Here is a 14716-nt window from a genome sequence, read left to right on the forward strand (position 1 = left end):
GCCCCGCGATGGAGGAATAGTCGCCGCATCGGATCTTCTATAATGACTAGACCATTTAATGGGGAGTCTGTTCCTGTCAGACCTGGGTATCTCTCACAGGCGCTTTATCATTCTCGCTGAAATTATTTCTTTAGCTGAACCAGATACCGTCAGTTGAGATCCAACACAACCGGCTCCTCTCTCCTACGGAGGTATACGCGCATACGTACCATACATCTTCCGTCGCTACAACATCATTCTTCATAGCTAGCTGTAGTTAACTGCTAGTATGTCAACAGGAGGAACTAGAACAGTGCGTCCTGGGGGGAGTAACCCCACGGGTGCTCCAGCTCTCTCTGCTGGCACGCAATCACCAAACACATTCTCCATTAAAGGATTCAAGATTACGACTCAGAAGTCACCCATTTTGAAAGCTGGGCCGATAGAGGAGATGACCCAAAAGCTCGGGATTACGGTACCTGAGATGATCTTTGGTGATAACTTTGTTGCCATTGAACATGAACCTAGCGGCTGGGGGATTGAGTTCAACGCATTTGATGCTTTAGACCGTGTCGATAAGACAGGTCAAAAAATGTTGAAAGTCGCATATTCACACGAGTGGCAAAAAAGCAGGTAAGTTTGTTCCAGGTGAACGTGCTTCTGCTGCTTGACTCTCGGCTGACAACTACCAGAGAGACTACCCATGAGGGAATAAAGGAAATCGTGAAACCGTTTGACTGGTCCTACAGCACAGATTACCAGGGTACCCTGCGTCCTACGGCTCCGCCGTTCACGAAGTCTCAAGACCCAATTCCTATCGAGCTACTGAAGCGCCCAGACCCTATTCTGTTCTTCGACGACGTGGTCCTATACGAAGATGAACTTGCGGACAATGGCATTGCCATGTTTTCCTGCAAGATTCGGGTGATGCCTGCAAGGCTTTTATTGCTCGCAAGGTTCTTCATGAGACTCGACAACGTGATCTTCAGGATACGAGATACAAGAGTGTATGTTGACTTCGACACAAAAGAGGTCACCAGGGAACACCAGTTTAGAGAATGTGAATATGAGAAGGTTAGAAAGGTGTGTATAAGTGGTCTAGCCATAAAATGATTGTAAATTGGCGCTGACAACTTCAAGTCTCTAGCAAGTATAAGGGAGGACGTCCCTGCTGTTATGCGAGACCCGAACAGGCTTTCTCAGATAATCCCGCTCGTCGATGCGAGCCTAGAAAAGGTCGCACTCGGGGCTTGATGGGATTATGGCCAAACAGCCATCTGAAACAACATCGCATTGGTGGTTTCCTCTGCCAAACAACATCTCACATCTATTCTTGACTGATTTGGCAGGATTAGCTTGCGACGTAACATGTAGTCGCAATTAGCCAAGCTCAAGAAGGGAGAAGCCAGTCGACTTATGGCAGCCGTCTCAGTTGATACGGCGCTTTCAGAAGCTGACGAGGACGCAGAATCCCAAGATGCAGATCCTCTAGCATGAGACTGAGGCGAAGGCAACATCACCTAACAGATAGAGCGAGCGTCAGCGTTCCTAGTATTAGTCGATACTAATGCCGCGGACAATCGGGTCTCCGTCATTCGCGGGCTGCGAAACGGTGTTAAAGTTCTTTCAAACAATGCAAACACAAATATCAAGAACAGCCTAGTTCATGTAATAATTGTTCGTAGGCCGCATATGAAGTAGACTCGACGACGCATCCAATTGCTCATAACTTTGGGAAAGACAGAATTCGAATATCTGCGTGATCATCGAGCATTTCCGAGATGATCTGCAGAGCCCCCTATTCCTCCGGTCTACGAGGACTGAGAGAGCATTCGCAGAAGACCATCCAGGTACAGCTAACCATGTTACATCCTCTTCAGCGAAATCGAAGAATTAAGTACCTTGACCTGACCGATTCCCATAGTATCTAGATGCGCGAACTACGCATGCAGCCTCGCGAGCTTCGTACAGCTCTCAATCGATCTCATTAACCGGTCGTTCCGCAAGAGACTCCGAAATCGAATCTTCTGCTCTGCCATTCATCCGGAGTCCGAACCGGAATCAGAACAACTTTCGCCAGCCATCACATACCCCTAGGCGAACATTTCACCAAAGTCCTCCACAGCATGGATTAGCAAAGAGTCTCCTGCCGCGTGCCGGCACGACGGTCGAAACGTACGTCGCGTACGGCTTGACACAGAAACTTTTCGAAGTCTGCTCCGCGCAGGCGGATTATAAGATCCCTCAAGTATCGCAGAAGGGAGTAGAGGTTCCGAAGACAGCACAGGGTGAAGATCTTGGTGTTGGGGACGGATGGTGGTATACAGGTGAGTGCTTGAAGAGCTTCCCCCTTGGCTATGCGATGCACCGCTATGCAATGCTAGCTATCTTACTTCTTTTCAACCAAGCCAAGCCGATCTGACTCGTATGAACGATATTTCAAATAGATCTCGGTCTCCTCCCGACATTTTCGTCCTGGTCACAAGTCACCTTTCTTCACATGTACCTCCTCACCGTGCGACTACGAGCATTACCCTCTCCTCAGAGTCTGAACACCTATTCGCGCCATCTCATTGATCATTTCTCGCACAACGCAGAGCAGCGCATGGACGTTCTACACGGCATATATAGCCGCGGTATCCGCAACAAGTATCTCAAGGATCTATTCATCCAGTGGCGTGGTATTCTCGCTGCGTACGATGAGGGCCTCGCCAAGGGCGATGCCGTCCTGGGTGCTGCGGTGTGGAGAAATCTGTGGAAGGCAAGCCATACTGATGCTAATGGGCAAGATATTGACTGGGCGAAAGTCGCTCGTGTAGTTGCGTATATGAGACGCGTCCTCACCGAATTGGCTCAGGTGGACGAGGCTGATCTTGTATTGGTGCTGGGACGGGAGCATGCCGGGAAGCCTCCAATTTTCGGCTACAGTGAACTTGATAAGATGCTGGTGGAAGGGAAAAGATCGCCTGCTGCCACAAAGGCGAACTAAGGATGGGATTTTTGCTTGTCGGGAGAAAATGTAAAACATCTCTAATTTTCCTTCGAAGAATCGGTATCTGGTTGTGTTCTTGGCCGATAACATATGCCGGATACTGTTGTGTGTTATTCTCACCTATGATGTAGTACTATTGATATTGTATTATTTGCGAGTGTAGTTTAGAAACGAATGGTCGAGATCAATGATGACAGAGGATGCCAGTCCGCGTCAAAAAAAAAAAAAAAGTTCTGGGGCATATTATATGCTTGGATTTCTTCAATTTCTACTTTCTACAACCTCTAATGATTCTAGTCATTCTAGTTACCTTTTTGCCCGAAGAGGTCTTTCTCCACCATTCCGCGACAGATAGGGTGGTAGAAATCCTTGAGTCCCTCGAAAGTCTGGATGGCAATGTCACGATTGAATTTCGCCAGGTTTCGGTACCTTGAAATTTGGTCAGCTTGAAAGATTTCCAGGAACACATGTGTACAACATGCAGATCAATATCGGTTCACGTGGGGTAACGTACAGTGGTCGCACAAACTTCATTCGTCCGATTCTTCCCAGGAGCGATCTTGTCGGTTCGACGACGCTCTCATCTCCTGCCTTGAGACCCACCTGGAAGTACAGGTTCGTGACCTCGATGTTCTCGCTCTTCGCGAAACCGTAGGCCTCGCCCATCCGTTTGGACTGGCTAGGCGACAAGGGTTTCTCAAACTGCAGAATCTGGTCAAGGAATACGACGACCTGGTTGGCCATGAGATCCTTAACATCAGATTCTTTTGGCTCAAAGGATTCATCTTTCCACTTCTCGGCCAGTTTATATGCCACATCGACGAGGGTTGTGTCGAAGTCCGGCTTAGGCGGAAGTCCGGGTGAGTAGAACCAGCTGTCCCAGTCAAGATCATTCAGCAGTTTGGATGCTTCAGCATCGTTGGCAAAGAATTCTAGAATAGTGGCTTTGAATTCATAGGAGTCCACAGATTTCTCCTTGAAAAGCGTGAAGTACTATACAGCTTTTAGCTTCATTCCAGCGCTGCCAGCTACGTATGAGGCACTTACATGGGGGATGAACTTGTCGAACTTGGGTTTTCCAACCAGATTCTCGAGGTGGAACAGGAAGTTGAAGCCCTTTTCGTATGGGATGCTGGAGAATGCATCATCGGGATCCTTGCCCTTGAGATCGACGACGAGCTTGGTAAATTCGTGGTCAGAGCCAAAGTGATTGACAGAGTCCGTCAGTGCCTTCCACCCGATAATGGACGAAAAGTGTCGGTATTTTTCACCGTGCCTGCGAACTTCAGTAAGCGGAATCATGGAGTATCTCGGCAAAGTGCGCTCACAGTGCAGCCAAAATCTGCAATCGCGTCAGCCGGTTAAAACACCAAATAGTGATAATAACAGGGATGGGAATACATACTCGTCGTTCAAGGTAGACTGTCCATCCCTCGTTCAGCCAGAAATGTTCCCATGAAGCGTTGGTAACCAGGTTACCACTCCAACTGTGCGCGAGTTCGTGGGCGATGACATCAATGTTTTCCCGATCCTTAGGCATACCAGGTCAGCGGTTGGAGATCCACGCTGTCGTAAAGCCGCATGGCTACTAAGATGACATACCTTAGAGATGATGCTGGGCGTTGCGAAGGTGAAAATCGGGTTCTCCATGCCACCATACGGGAAGCTTGGCGGTAGTACAAGCACGTTGTACTCTCCCCAAGCATATGGGTACACGATTTTCTAAAGGAGAATTAGTCAGTGTGATAGTAGTACCAATCTGAAATCATAGCCCGACCTCGATAGCATTGATGAATTTCTCCGTGTCTGCCTCCAGCTCCCATTTGCATTCGTCCAACTTGTCCGGACTGGTTGCCACCACACTTCTAGGCCCAATTCGAGCCTCAGCGATATCTCTTCAATTTCAGTCAGTGATCGCAAATCTCTAAGTATCTATACAAAGGCGGGTCACTACTCACCCACTTGCCAAAGCAAAGAGATAGCTTGGAATCGGCACGTTCTGTTTGAATTGGTACTTCTGGTGACCAGGCTTGTCGGCAGGAACAGGTTGTCCAACCGGCAAGCCACTAGCAATTACGGGATACGGCGACGTGATGTTGAATTCAATCGTAGCCTTGACATCCGGCGTATCCTGACACGGGAAGATGGACCGGGCATGGATTGCCTGGCATTGGGAAACTGGTCCAGAGATTAATATCAATAAGCCTAAGAAATGATCGGTCGAGTCATGTTACTAACACATGTAAGGATGGCGTCCATTTGATGTCTGTGCCGGTGTCAACCACTGGAGCGCAGTACATTTTTCCGTCGTCTTGACCGAAATCTAGATATCATTAGTTTATAGCTCGTAGTTCGCTAGAAGTAAAGTCACGCACGCCAACTTCGACGCTCTTGTTCAGCTCGACACCCTTGGCAAGTTCGATCTTCAGACCATTCCCATATGGTCCTAAAGCGGGAAGCAGTTCCCATTTTGCCGGTTCCCCATCTACCTTGACGTCGCCGATCTCCAGATAACTGGTGTCAAAGATAATCTCTCTGGACTCGGAATTGGTCCTGGACTTGAGCTGGTGCACAACGTTTCCCGCAACTTTCTTTTGATCGAACAGGATATCAAAATTGGCAGTGATATGGGTCGAGAGCCAATTGTTATAATTGCTGAGCGTGTTAGGATCACGCGGGGGGTTGATCGTGGTCGCCATCCTACGTATATAGACTCTTGGCAGGGCCCAGATGACCTGGTCGTTGCGAAACCCGGATCGACGAACAGAAGTAAAACCCCTGGAAAAGCTGACTTGGCAAAGTCGATGCGGAATGGCGAGCATATAGTATCGTTTTGTGCGTCGCGACCGTCGAGGTGGTAAAATTTGGGTCGGAGCGGGGAATTGTTGATGTTGCACCTGACGGTGACGCTATTCTTTTTCCTTTGAGCGGCTATCCACGGTGCAAGTTTGTTCGAGCCAGGACCATGGACGTCCACTTTCACTCAAGGATATCCTCAGAATAGTACGATGATGATAATCCATGCTGCCTTCAAAGGTCGAGTAAGATTGGCACCCTACTTCCTGGCCACCCACCTCCTAGCCGCCGCGTTAAGATATCATTTAATGAAGGAAATCCTTTGTCTAGCGCAGAAGGATCTAAAGGTCTTAGCAGAGAGGTACTAAAGTGTCCCCGACAGTCGCATGGGTTCTCCACGACTATGATCCAAAGCCAAAGCTGTCTCGGAGAAGGACAACGCGGGAGGACCTAGTGGAGGAAAGGATAAGATTGGGGTTTAGGGTTTAAGAAAGCGACCAGTTCGTCTTTCGCGAAAGATGGTAGGGGCACTATTGTTGTTACATTCTGCGTCTGGATACAGAAACCACATAAAAAAAATCAGATCGTCTTCCCGTCCGTACCCAATGATGACATTGCCCCCATATGTCCTCTCTCTACACGTACCACTCGTAATAGTAAGAGCGTGTGTGATTGATCCTGCCCTCCTTATAATCTTCAGTCTGCAAATAGTCAGTTAGAGCTGTACGCAAGTTGGTTGAGACCTACTAGATCTTTAACAAAATAGTCCATCATCTCAATCTCTTCCTTGAACCATTTCTCTTGTTTCGGTGAAAGGGGGCCCTCTGAAAATGTCTGGGCAGAATCAAAATCAATCCAAAGCACTCTATCCTGCTCTCCTTCTGCTATCATCATATTCCTTGGGTATGGATCACCGTGAAGAATCCTGACCTGATGGATATCCTTAAGAATATGATAAAGCTCTGCCAGGCGATGTTCTGAGAAATTTGATAGACCAATTGGCTCCATATTTGCAATATACTCGATAATAATGGCATTCGGAGGTAGTTTATCCCCAATAAACATATGCAAGCTTGGCCAGAGGGTTGGTTGTATGTTTGTGATTGTGCCATAAAAATCGGGAACAACTCCTCGCGTACATAGCCCTTTTGCTTTCATCCGCCGGTAAGCAGTAGACTCACATGTAAAGAGATCTACTTCAAGGTCTGGAGAACTAGCATCAGATCGGCTTCTGCTATGATACTTATAGAATTTAGTAATATCTCAATTATTAGTTGATTAGTTGAGTTCTCTTACCACTTTCATAACACAAATTGTCCCATTGACAGCCACCTTAAAAATAGCAGTATTCTTAGACTCTTTCAGCTTCTCAAGGAACACCACATCTGAAGGGTTGAGTTCGTCAAGCTCGTCAGCCATGCTTGCAGTAGCGACGAGCTCCTTGAAGGTATGACAATATGTATAGAAAAAGTGCGTTGCCAGGTGAAGTTGAAGAATAATAAGATCATGCCAGCCTTGCCACCCCTGGGATGATGTATTGTTGCCTGAGGCATAGAGGCCCACATCCGAATTTAGAAATCATAGTTTCGGCTCGTACAAGGAACGCAACCTTTCCGGCGCTTTCTCCGCTGATTCTCAACCAATTGCTTTAGACTCATCTATTCTTGTCCAAACGTGGCTGACCCCTGGCGCTTCCTATCTGTTCGCTGAACTGGATTGTCAGCCAATTCTTTTTTTCTCTCCTATTGACATTGAGACATGGCTGAATCCTGCTACATTCAACGCGCCGACAATATCCTCCCGGCGCTGTTCTGGAACGAGCGGCAAACGATGCGATGACTCTCGCGCCTTAGTTTTCGCTAGATCAAGGAGCATATAAAGCCTGAAAAAGGTGCCGTGGTTGTAATTGTCTTTCGCTCCGATAATCACAACTGGAATAATTCTATTAACCTTTTGTTTACGTTGATCCCTATCTTATCCCCAGTATATATTGTTAGCTCATCCCTCAGTCATTATGGCAAATCAGGTTAGCCTTATGGCGTATTTATAGCATGGCTTCTTGCGGCTGCCAGTCATTGACCAAGGATAATTATCACAGAACACACGAAACGATCAGTATAGGGCTGCAGATATTATTAATGTGGGCCACTGGGCTGGATTCAATCTCGCTTCCATCCGCCAACAGTTTGGTGTGGTTTTGGCGCAAGCACGGATCGCAGACGAATTAGTAAATCCCTTTCCTCCTCGGCCAATCAACTTGGAAACTGCTGTTCGATCCTGTATCGACGCTTATCTGACTAACTGGATAACATGTGTATTTCGCTGTGGCTTTGTGTATATGAATTCCACCTAACAGCTGGCTGGTTGTACGGTTTTGAACTATGATGTCGGGACAATGGCCGCAACCCCTAAAAACTATATTCCTGATATTGCTATGTTTGATCTAATTCTCCCTCTAATGACTAGGCCGAACCGCGTCCCAGGCGATATTAAACCCTTATACAAGTGGTCACTTGCTCAAAGAAACGGGCCCCGTCCTAGTGTTTAAAATGAATTTAAGCAGGTCTTGTCTCAAGTTAATTTCTATATGAAACAACATCATGCGCGCTATAGCTTCATTCTCACAGATACTGAACTTGTTGCTATCCGAAGGCTTGATAGAAATGGAAACTTGGAACTTTCACCATCCATACTGTGGACGACAAAAGGTACCGACGAAGAGCCACAGTTGACTGTTCTACTTGGCTTATGGTATTTGGGGATGCTCGCTTCAAGAGACCAAGACTGGTTCCTTGATTGATCGCAAGTTCCTGGGGAGAAGGGTTAAAACAAGACTCCATCAATTCACACCTCTGCACCTCTCTAAATGTGGGCCCATTATTGGGCCAGTTTATAGTTCTTGTTCTACTCCTTTGTCTCTAGTACAGTGTTCTTTGTGAGGTTGTACCTACATCTTTCCTTGAGATTACTTTGTTTTTTTGGCCCTATGTTAGTTTTTATATGAATGGTAAATATGTTTACATACATTGCTCAGGCGTTAATCGATTCAATAGATACTTCAGCTTAAAAAATATGTATGGATATGAGGTCCATCTTTCCTTTTGCAGAAAACAAGCCAAATGGCCATAAACCATTAGATCCCACTGTCCCTCCTGGGACTGCCAATCAATTAAGGTGAAGTCTGCTCAAACTGCTAGATTAGATACGAAAATATCCATGTTCACTGCCTAGGCCAGCAAAATTGCTTCTGCAGGAGCTTTCCCGTAATATTCATGTCCAATGACTGACACTGAATTATTAACTAGTCGAAACACCAAGGCTGAGGGTAGCAAACTAAAAGAGACCTGCCAGCTGTGAATGCTCCGAGGGATGATCTTATTAGCAGCTACGCATAAGACCATCCTTCTCTTTAAGAATCCCCGACATCTTATCAAATATTTCGCCCCTCAACTTGAGCGACATATAGGGCTATTCCTTTGAGTCGACATAATCAGATCGCTTTTAGGACCCCGGTCCGACAAAAACCGGCAGTCTCTTGCTTGACAAGCTATGGTGAGTTGCTCCTTACGAAGGCGCAGGGGTTCGCGGGGAGGGATTGATTGGTAGGTAGCTTATAGGCACAGCCGAGCGACGCTGCGACGAGGCTTGAAAGTGACATGAATAATTAAAAAGACAAGGGAGGAAGCAAGGAAACAAAACTGGAGAACAGCAGCGACAATGATAGACCCGCAGCTTGTGATGAGGTTGTGAAGATCTACTGGATTCGCGGCGATAATGACTACACCAAATCCCATGGGATCCCATGGGATACATCAACTCTGATAGAGAAATCCTACAGGAACAGAGACCAATATAGTACTCTCAACTTATAAAGAATGAAGATCTGGTTGGATTAGCGTCAAGACATTGAATGGGGCATTAAGGCAATGACGGAATCAGAATAAAGAGTGAAAGTATCGTGAGCTAGAAATTGCTATGATGCTGGAAGAAAGTTTGACCTGAAGAAAGGAGAAGAACTTGTTAATAACAAGTTCCGCGAGCTCTTCCTCCAACGTGGATCGGGTCTTCGGCCTTTCTCTCCTTCATCGCCATTTCGATCTTAGTTCAAAGGAGATACTGGTCGAATACCGCGGCACTTCTGTTCCTTGGGAGGAGACCCTCGGGAAAACCTCGCCATACATTCAACCGAGTAACTGGGCTCTTGCAAAGAGTGGCATTTTTCGTCCTTTCGAATTCCATTACTCCATGCGGGATGCTGACGAAGATACGGGTGTACCTGCTAATTCCAAATATCTCTCGTTTGTCCAATCCTTCGGGAATCTCCTTCATGAAGAGGGTGTGGCCGATTTATTTGGTCTCTGCAAGTACCCTTGTGATGACTTCAAAGGTATACTTGCACAATTTACTAATGGATTATTCATTGTTATTTCTATAAGGCTTTTAATAGGGAACCCCCCGAAGTAATAGTTTTAGTAGTGCGAAGCCTACTAGATTAGGATAAAAGAACCTATCCTCGGTAGAGGGGCTAGCTAAGTATCCTGTCCTACGGTGAGCGGTAGAGACCACTAGTGCAGTTACGCCGCACCATACTATGCTAGGAGGTTATCAGGTATGTACATAAACACCTAATTGTAACTAGCTCTTTATTGGAGGAAGACCCAATCATGTTAGAAAATAGTAAAGGGTCAATTCGTTCATTGTAAGTCAATACACACGAGTTATTACCGAAGACTTTTATCCATCGATAGTCGCGTACGCTCTTGATGAACCACCTGCCAAGACAATACTGAGGTTCATCCGTTGACAGAGCGCCTTGAATAATAATGTATGGTATGCGCGCATCGAACAATCAAAGTTAAGCTCGTTATAGATCGACAGTCAGATCGATTGATTCGGAATGCAGACCGTGTACATTAAGAGATTAACTCAAGAGTAGGACGGGATCGGTGCGAGCTCCTCCCGAATGCCCGATGTCTGCTGGTAGCCTAGTTTATGGAGCATCAGACTTCCAGCCAGACATCGGGGTTCCTTGGTAGCAAATGTTAATTAGAATAATCCTTCACCCTCCCACGTTGATGATCACATCCAAACTGCTTTCGAAATGTGGTATGTGATAATAATACTCTATCGACTCTCGAACCTCCAACCTGTCGAGCCATTATTATTATTATTATAATACTATTATTGATCGGGGTTCGGACCTCCGATTGCCAGGGTTCAGCCATAGCCGCTATCTAGTGCAATTTTTCAATGACGATCCCGCCGAGTGTCGCGTGCCCGGGCACCAATTATTGTTGATTCAAAATAGCAACGGAGGCTTGGCAAGTTGCCAACTACGTATACCATAGTAACCAGAGAGAGAGAGAGAGAGAGAGAGAGAGAGAGAGAGAGAGGAAAGACGGTCAACTCGGGAGGGTTGTCTGTATAGTATACTATACAGAGTCCAGCATGGAGTATGTGGATGAGGATCTCTTATCGCGACGGATGATCGATCTCAGAAGGTCCGTACGGACTATGTATTTAATATTCCCGGAGTGTAACTACTACTAAATTGAGCATTATCCGTGACTGTTAGCTCACCCACTCCTGCTGTCGTGGGTGAGCCCTCCCGTATTTGCACTTCCTACCGATTTTCACTTTTTAGCCTTAGGTACCTTTTGTATTGGAACACCATACAAAAGGTACATAAGGCTAAAAACAGAAAATATCTAATTATCTCAACATTTTATTAAGGAACCCCTTTATTTTATTTGATAATATTAAAATCTTATTATTAAATAACTTATATTCTAATTTTTAAGAAGCTCTAATTAAAAGTAAGAGATATATTAGTATTTAAAGATTTCTCACTAAAAGTTTTTTATATGGGGAAAATTAAAAAAGCAAACGCTTACTTTAATAATTAAGATTTTACTTTTAAATTAAAGATATAGGTTATTATATTATATTATTTTATTATTATCAATTAAAATAAAGGTGTCCTCTAACAAAATGTTGAGATAATTAGATATATTCTGTTTTTGGCCTTATGTACCTTTTATATGGTGTTCCCATATAAAAGATACCTAAGAATTTTAGTGCAAATACGGTAGGAAGTGCAAATACGGGAGGGCTCACCCACGACGGCAGGAGTGGGTGAGCTAATACAGTAAAACCTGCCTATAACGAATCATTTTTTCCAGGCAGTCTAATTCGTAGTATAGAGGATTCGTTGTATAAAAAGTGGGTCTGTATTAGTAATATACGGATTTTTAGTGAGATTTTCGAATAAATTTCCTTAATTGGTAATTAATGATTAGGTAATCACTGACTAATAAGGTAAATCTGTACTTTTCTATAACGAATTGTATGGGAAAGGTCTGAAAAAATTAACGAATTTCGTAGTAGGAAGGAATAACGAATTTTGTATGGGAATTTGAATTTGACACGGTGTCAAATTCGTTGTGTAGAGGAATTCGTTATATGCGGTATCGTTATAAAAAGGTTTTACTGTAGTCACAGATAATTGATCATTGCTTCTGTTCAATGCGGTACGGATACGAGCCGGTAGCGCAGTGGACTAGACTACTCTGTACCATATCTAAATTGCTTAGAGACTAGGGCTATCTTGAATCGCCCACTACTGCCTCAGCTAAACTCCCCTAAAGGCGGAATCAGGATCCAGGAGCCCCATGCACTCGTCACCGTCCTTGGCAAATACAAGGCGCGGAGGCAAATCAACGGAACAGACCATTCCCACCACCGAGTCTCGAACCCCCCCTTGGAGATCGATTTGGGCCAACGGATACGAGACTTCCGGCCTCCGAGCTGATGCCAGGGAAAAGAAAGAATGTAGACTACTACACACTGCACCAGTGCACAGCCTTAACCCGCCTATCTTATACGATTCGCACCGGTGCTGTCCACTTGTTCCACTCGACTACTGCCCGCACCTGTTGATGTTGTCTCGGTGCCCCTAAAAAAAGCACCAGCTTGCCTTCATCTGGATGCTCGTGGCCCTAAGAGCATCCTTCTCCTGGTAGACCTAATAAGGCTGTCTCTTCTACTGAGACCGTTCTGACGCGCGGTGTTGGCAGCCATTCCGTGAGCTTACGACGAGTTCTCGAATTCACAGCAAGTCCTCTTTCTCAGCGTTATCCTCTCATAGCTCCTATCGACCTTGGATGGTAGATAGTTGAAATGAAAATTTGTCCCATGGTCTAGCTATCTACATCTGTCTATCTGAGTTTGCTGCGTGTCGTTTAATATCCCCTTTTGATTACGATCATGGCTTCCAACGATCTAAATACCGTCCAAGATCCCCCGCAATGGAACAGCGAGCCCATGTTCCAGCTGCCTTCATGGGGCGAGCCGCTGGTAAGTGTCGCATTATCTCTCTCTCTCTCTCTCTCTCCTCTGACGATGTAGTTAACATGATGCTTTTTTTCCTGCAACAGATTGTGTTTTCCATCCTCGTGGCGTCTATGATTGTTACACGGCGAAAAGGATTCCGGATTCTGGGCAAGAAAAAAACGTCTTATGACTCTCTCCTCGACGAACCTACTTCACCTCACTCGTCAGACGAGCTGCTATGCTACGATGCGGACAGCGACGAGGGCCTGCTGGGAATCTCCAAGCACTACCCGAAGCGAAGGCGCTGTTGCGGAACGGTCGTTCGGACTCCCAATACGTCGCGTTTCGCCAGTAACATCCATAGTCGCATCTTGATGAAATTCCCTTTTCTGATAGAGATGTTCTACTGGATCATTACCTACATTTTCTATCGCCTGACCAAGATCGTGTCGACCAAGATCTTCTCCAAGATCGGAATCTGGGATGTAGCTATGGAGAACGGCGTGCGATTACTGGAGATAGAAGAAGAGAGCTGGTTGAGGATTTTCTTTCCTTTAACAGAGCATAATGTTCAGGCCTGGTTCATGAACGGTCATCAAGTCCTGCTGACCGTCCTCAACCGATTCTATGCTCTCGTTCATATCCCTGGCACCGTTGGGTCAGTATTGGTCTGATACGTCATGCAAGCTGGGTCAAGAGCTAACTTTTTGTCCAGGTTCATCGCATGGTACTACTACGTGGCCCCCTCTCATAATACCTTCGCGACGGCTCGTCGAACATTGACTCTGACGAATCTTTTTGCCTTCGTCACATTTACATTCTATCCCTGTATGCCACCTCGACTCCTCCCAAAGGAATACGGATTCCTGGATACTGTGCGCCACGACAATGCTCAGAGCATATGGATGAGCGGCGACTACGTGAACTCTTTAGCTGCCATGCCCAGCATGCACTTCGGCTACAGCTTCGTGATCGGCTGTGTTCTCCTCTATCACTCAGGCATATTCCGCCGCACTCTGGAGAAAGGCGAGACCAGGATGTCTCGAGCTTGGCAGATATGGTATCTGTTCCTCGCTGTCGCATACCCACTGTCCATCCTCATCACAATCGTTGCCACCGCAAACCACTACTGGCTTGATGCGGTCGTCGCAGTCTTCGTTGCATTTTTGGCGTTTCTGTGTAATAAGATATTCATTGCATTGCTACCGCTGGAAGACCTTTTGTTGTGGGCACTCAGGCTTGAGAAGCCAACTCCTTCCACGGGGGAACGGTACCGGAATGAGCGAATGTGAATAGAATAGTTGGTCATTACACACGATTAGATACCTATATATGTTTGTGGTTTTATTTTATGACAGATGGAAACGTTAAAATCAATACTTTATATAAATTGGCTCTATTGTCTGCAAGTGAGAACCGATCCTCCTGGGCGGACATCTCTGGGCTTCTTGCCAGTATATCCAACCTCAAACGGATGAGATGTTGATATAGCACAGGTTCTTCTATATTGCTCATGCCATCTGCGTACCCTATATAGCCTTGGATCTATCTTTGCGCCAATCCTGGGTGGACGTGCCATTCATCTGTCGTCCATCGAACGAGATCAGGAGCTAGGAG

The 14716-nt window shown here is 45.9% G+C and overlaps 6 protein-coding genes across 6 annotated transcripts; 4 read left to right on the plus strand and 2 right to left on the minus strand.

Moving 5' to 3' along the window:
* The first annotated feature begins 13 nt into the window (after positions 1-13).
* Positions 14-1634, plus strand: C8Q69DRAFT_474973 (type 2A phosphatase activator tip41). Its single transcript, XM_028631164.1, has 3 exons — positions 14-612; positions 672-1062; positions 1120-1634. The coding sequence occupies exons 1-3, from the start codon at positions 269-271 to the stop codon at positions 1231-1233; spliced, it is 849 nt and encodes a 282-aa protein (XP_028483462.1). The 5' UTR covers positions 14-268; the 3' UTR covers positions 1234-1634.
* Positions 1635-1760: 126 nt separating this feature from the next.
* On the plus strand, positions 1761-2968 carry C8Q69DRAFT_446591 (ubiquinol-cytochrome C chaperone-domain-containing protein; the record flags this gene model as incomplete). Its single annotated transcript, XM_028629140.1, has 3 exons — positions 1761-1829; positions 1904-2306; positions 2427-2968. The coding sequence occupies 3 exons, from the start codon at positions 1761-1763 to the stop codon at positions 2966-2968; spliced, it is 1014 nt and encodes a 337-aa protein (XP_028483463.1).
* A 305-nt stretch (positions 2969-3273) lies between these two features.
* On the minus strand, positions 3274-5670 carry C8Q69DRAFT_509041 (leukotriene A-4 hydrolase; the record flags this gene model as incomplete). Its single annotated transcript, XM_028633048.1, has 10 exons — positions 3274-3400; positions 3486-3964; positions 4019-4247; positions 4300-4313; positions 4377-4502; positions 4574-4693; positions 4749-4866; positions 4930-5149; positions 5210-5294; positions 5347-5670. 10 exons carry the CDS (start codon positions 5668-5670, stop codon positions 3274-3276), a joined length of 1842 nt encoding a protein of 613 aa, XP_028483464.1.
* A 598-nt stretch (positions 5671-6268) lies between these two features.
* C8Q69DRAFT_336389 (hypothetical protein) lies at positions 6269-7306 on the minus strand. Its single transcript, XM_028627535.1, has 3 exons — positions 7064-7306; positions 6515-7009; positions 6269-6468 (listed from the first exon to the last, which is right to left on the minus strand). The coding sequence occupies exons 1-3, from the start codon at positions 7184-7186 to the stop codon at positions 6403-6405; spliced, it is 684 nt and encodes a 227-aa protein (XP_028483465.1). The 5' UTR covers positions 7187-7306; the 3' UTR covers positions 6269-6402.
* A 351-nt stretch (positions 7307-7657) lies between these two features.
* C8Q69DRAFT_336544 (hypothetical protein) lies at positions 7658-8362 on the plus strand. The gene is made up of 3 exons (XM_028627536.1): positions 7658-7793; positions 7866-8101; positions 8234-8362. The coding sequence occupies exons 1-3, from the start codon at positions 7782-7784 to the stop codon at positions 8313-8315; spliced, it is 330 nt and encodes a 109-aa protein (XP_028483466.1). The 5' UTR covers positions 7658-7781; the 3' UTR covers positions 8316-8362.
* A 4234-nt stretch (positions 8363-12596) lies between these two features.
* Positions 12597-14494, plus strand: C8Q69DRAFT_474992 (integral membrane protein). Its single transcript, XM_028631165.1, has 3 exons — positions 12597-13123; positions 13204-13757; positions 13815-14494. Exons 1-3 carry the CDS (start codon positions 13034-13036, stop codon positions 14389-14391), a joined length of 1221 nt encoding a protein of 406 aa, XP_028483467.1. The 5' UTR covers positions 12597-13033; the 3' UTR covers positions 14392-14494.
* The last annotated feature ends 222 nt before the right edge of the window (positions 14495-14716 follow it).

The sequence above is a fragment of the Paecilomyces variotii genome (assembly GCF_004022145.1).
Source record: "Paecilomyces variotii strain CBS 101075 chromosome Unknown C8Q69scaffold_9, whole genome shotgun sequence".
In the NCBI taxonomy this organism is placed as follows: Eukaryota; Fungi; Ascomycota; class Eurotiomycetes; order Eurotiales; family Thermoascaceae; genus Paecilomyces; species Paecilomyces variotii.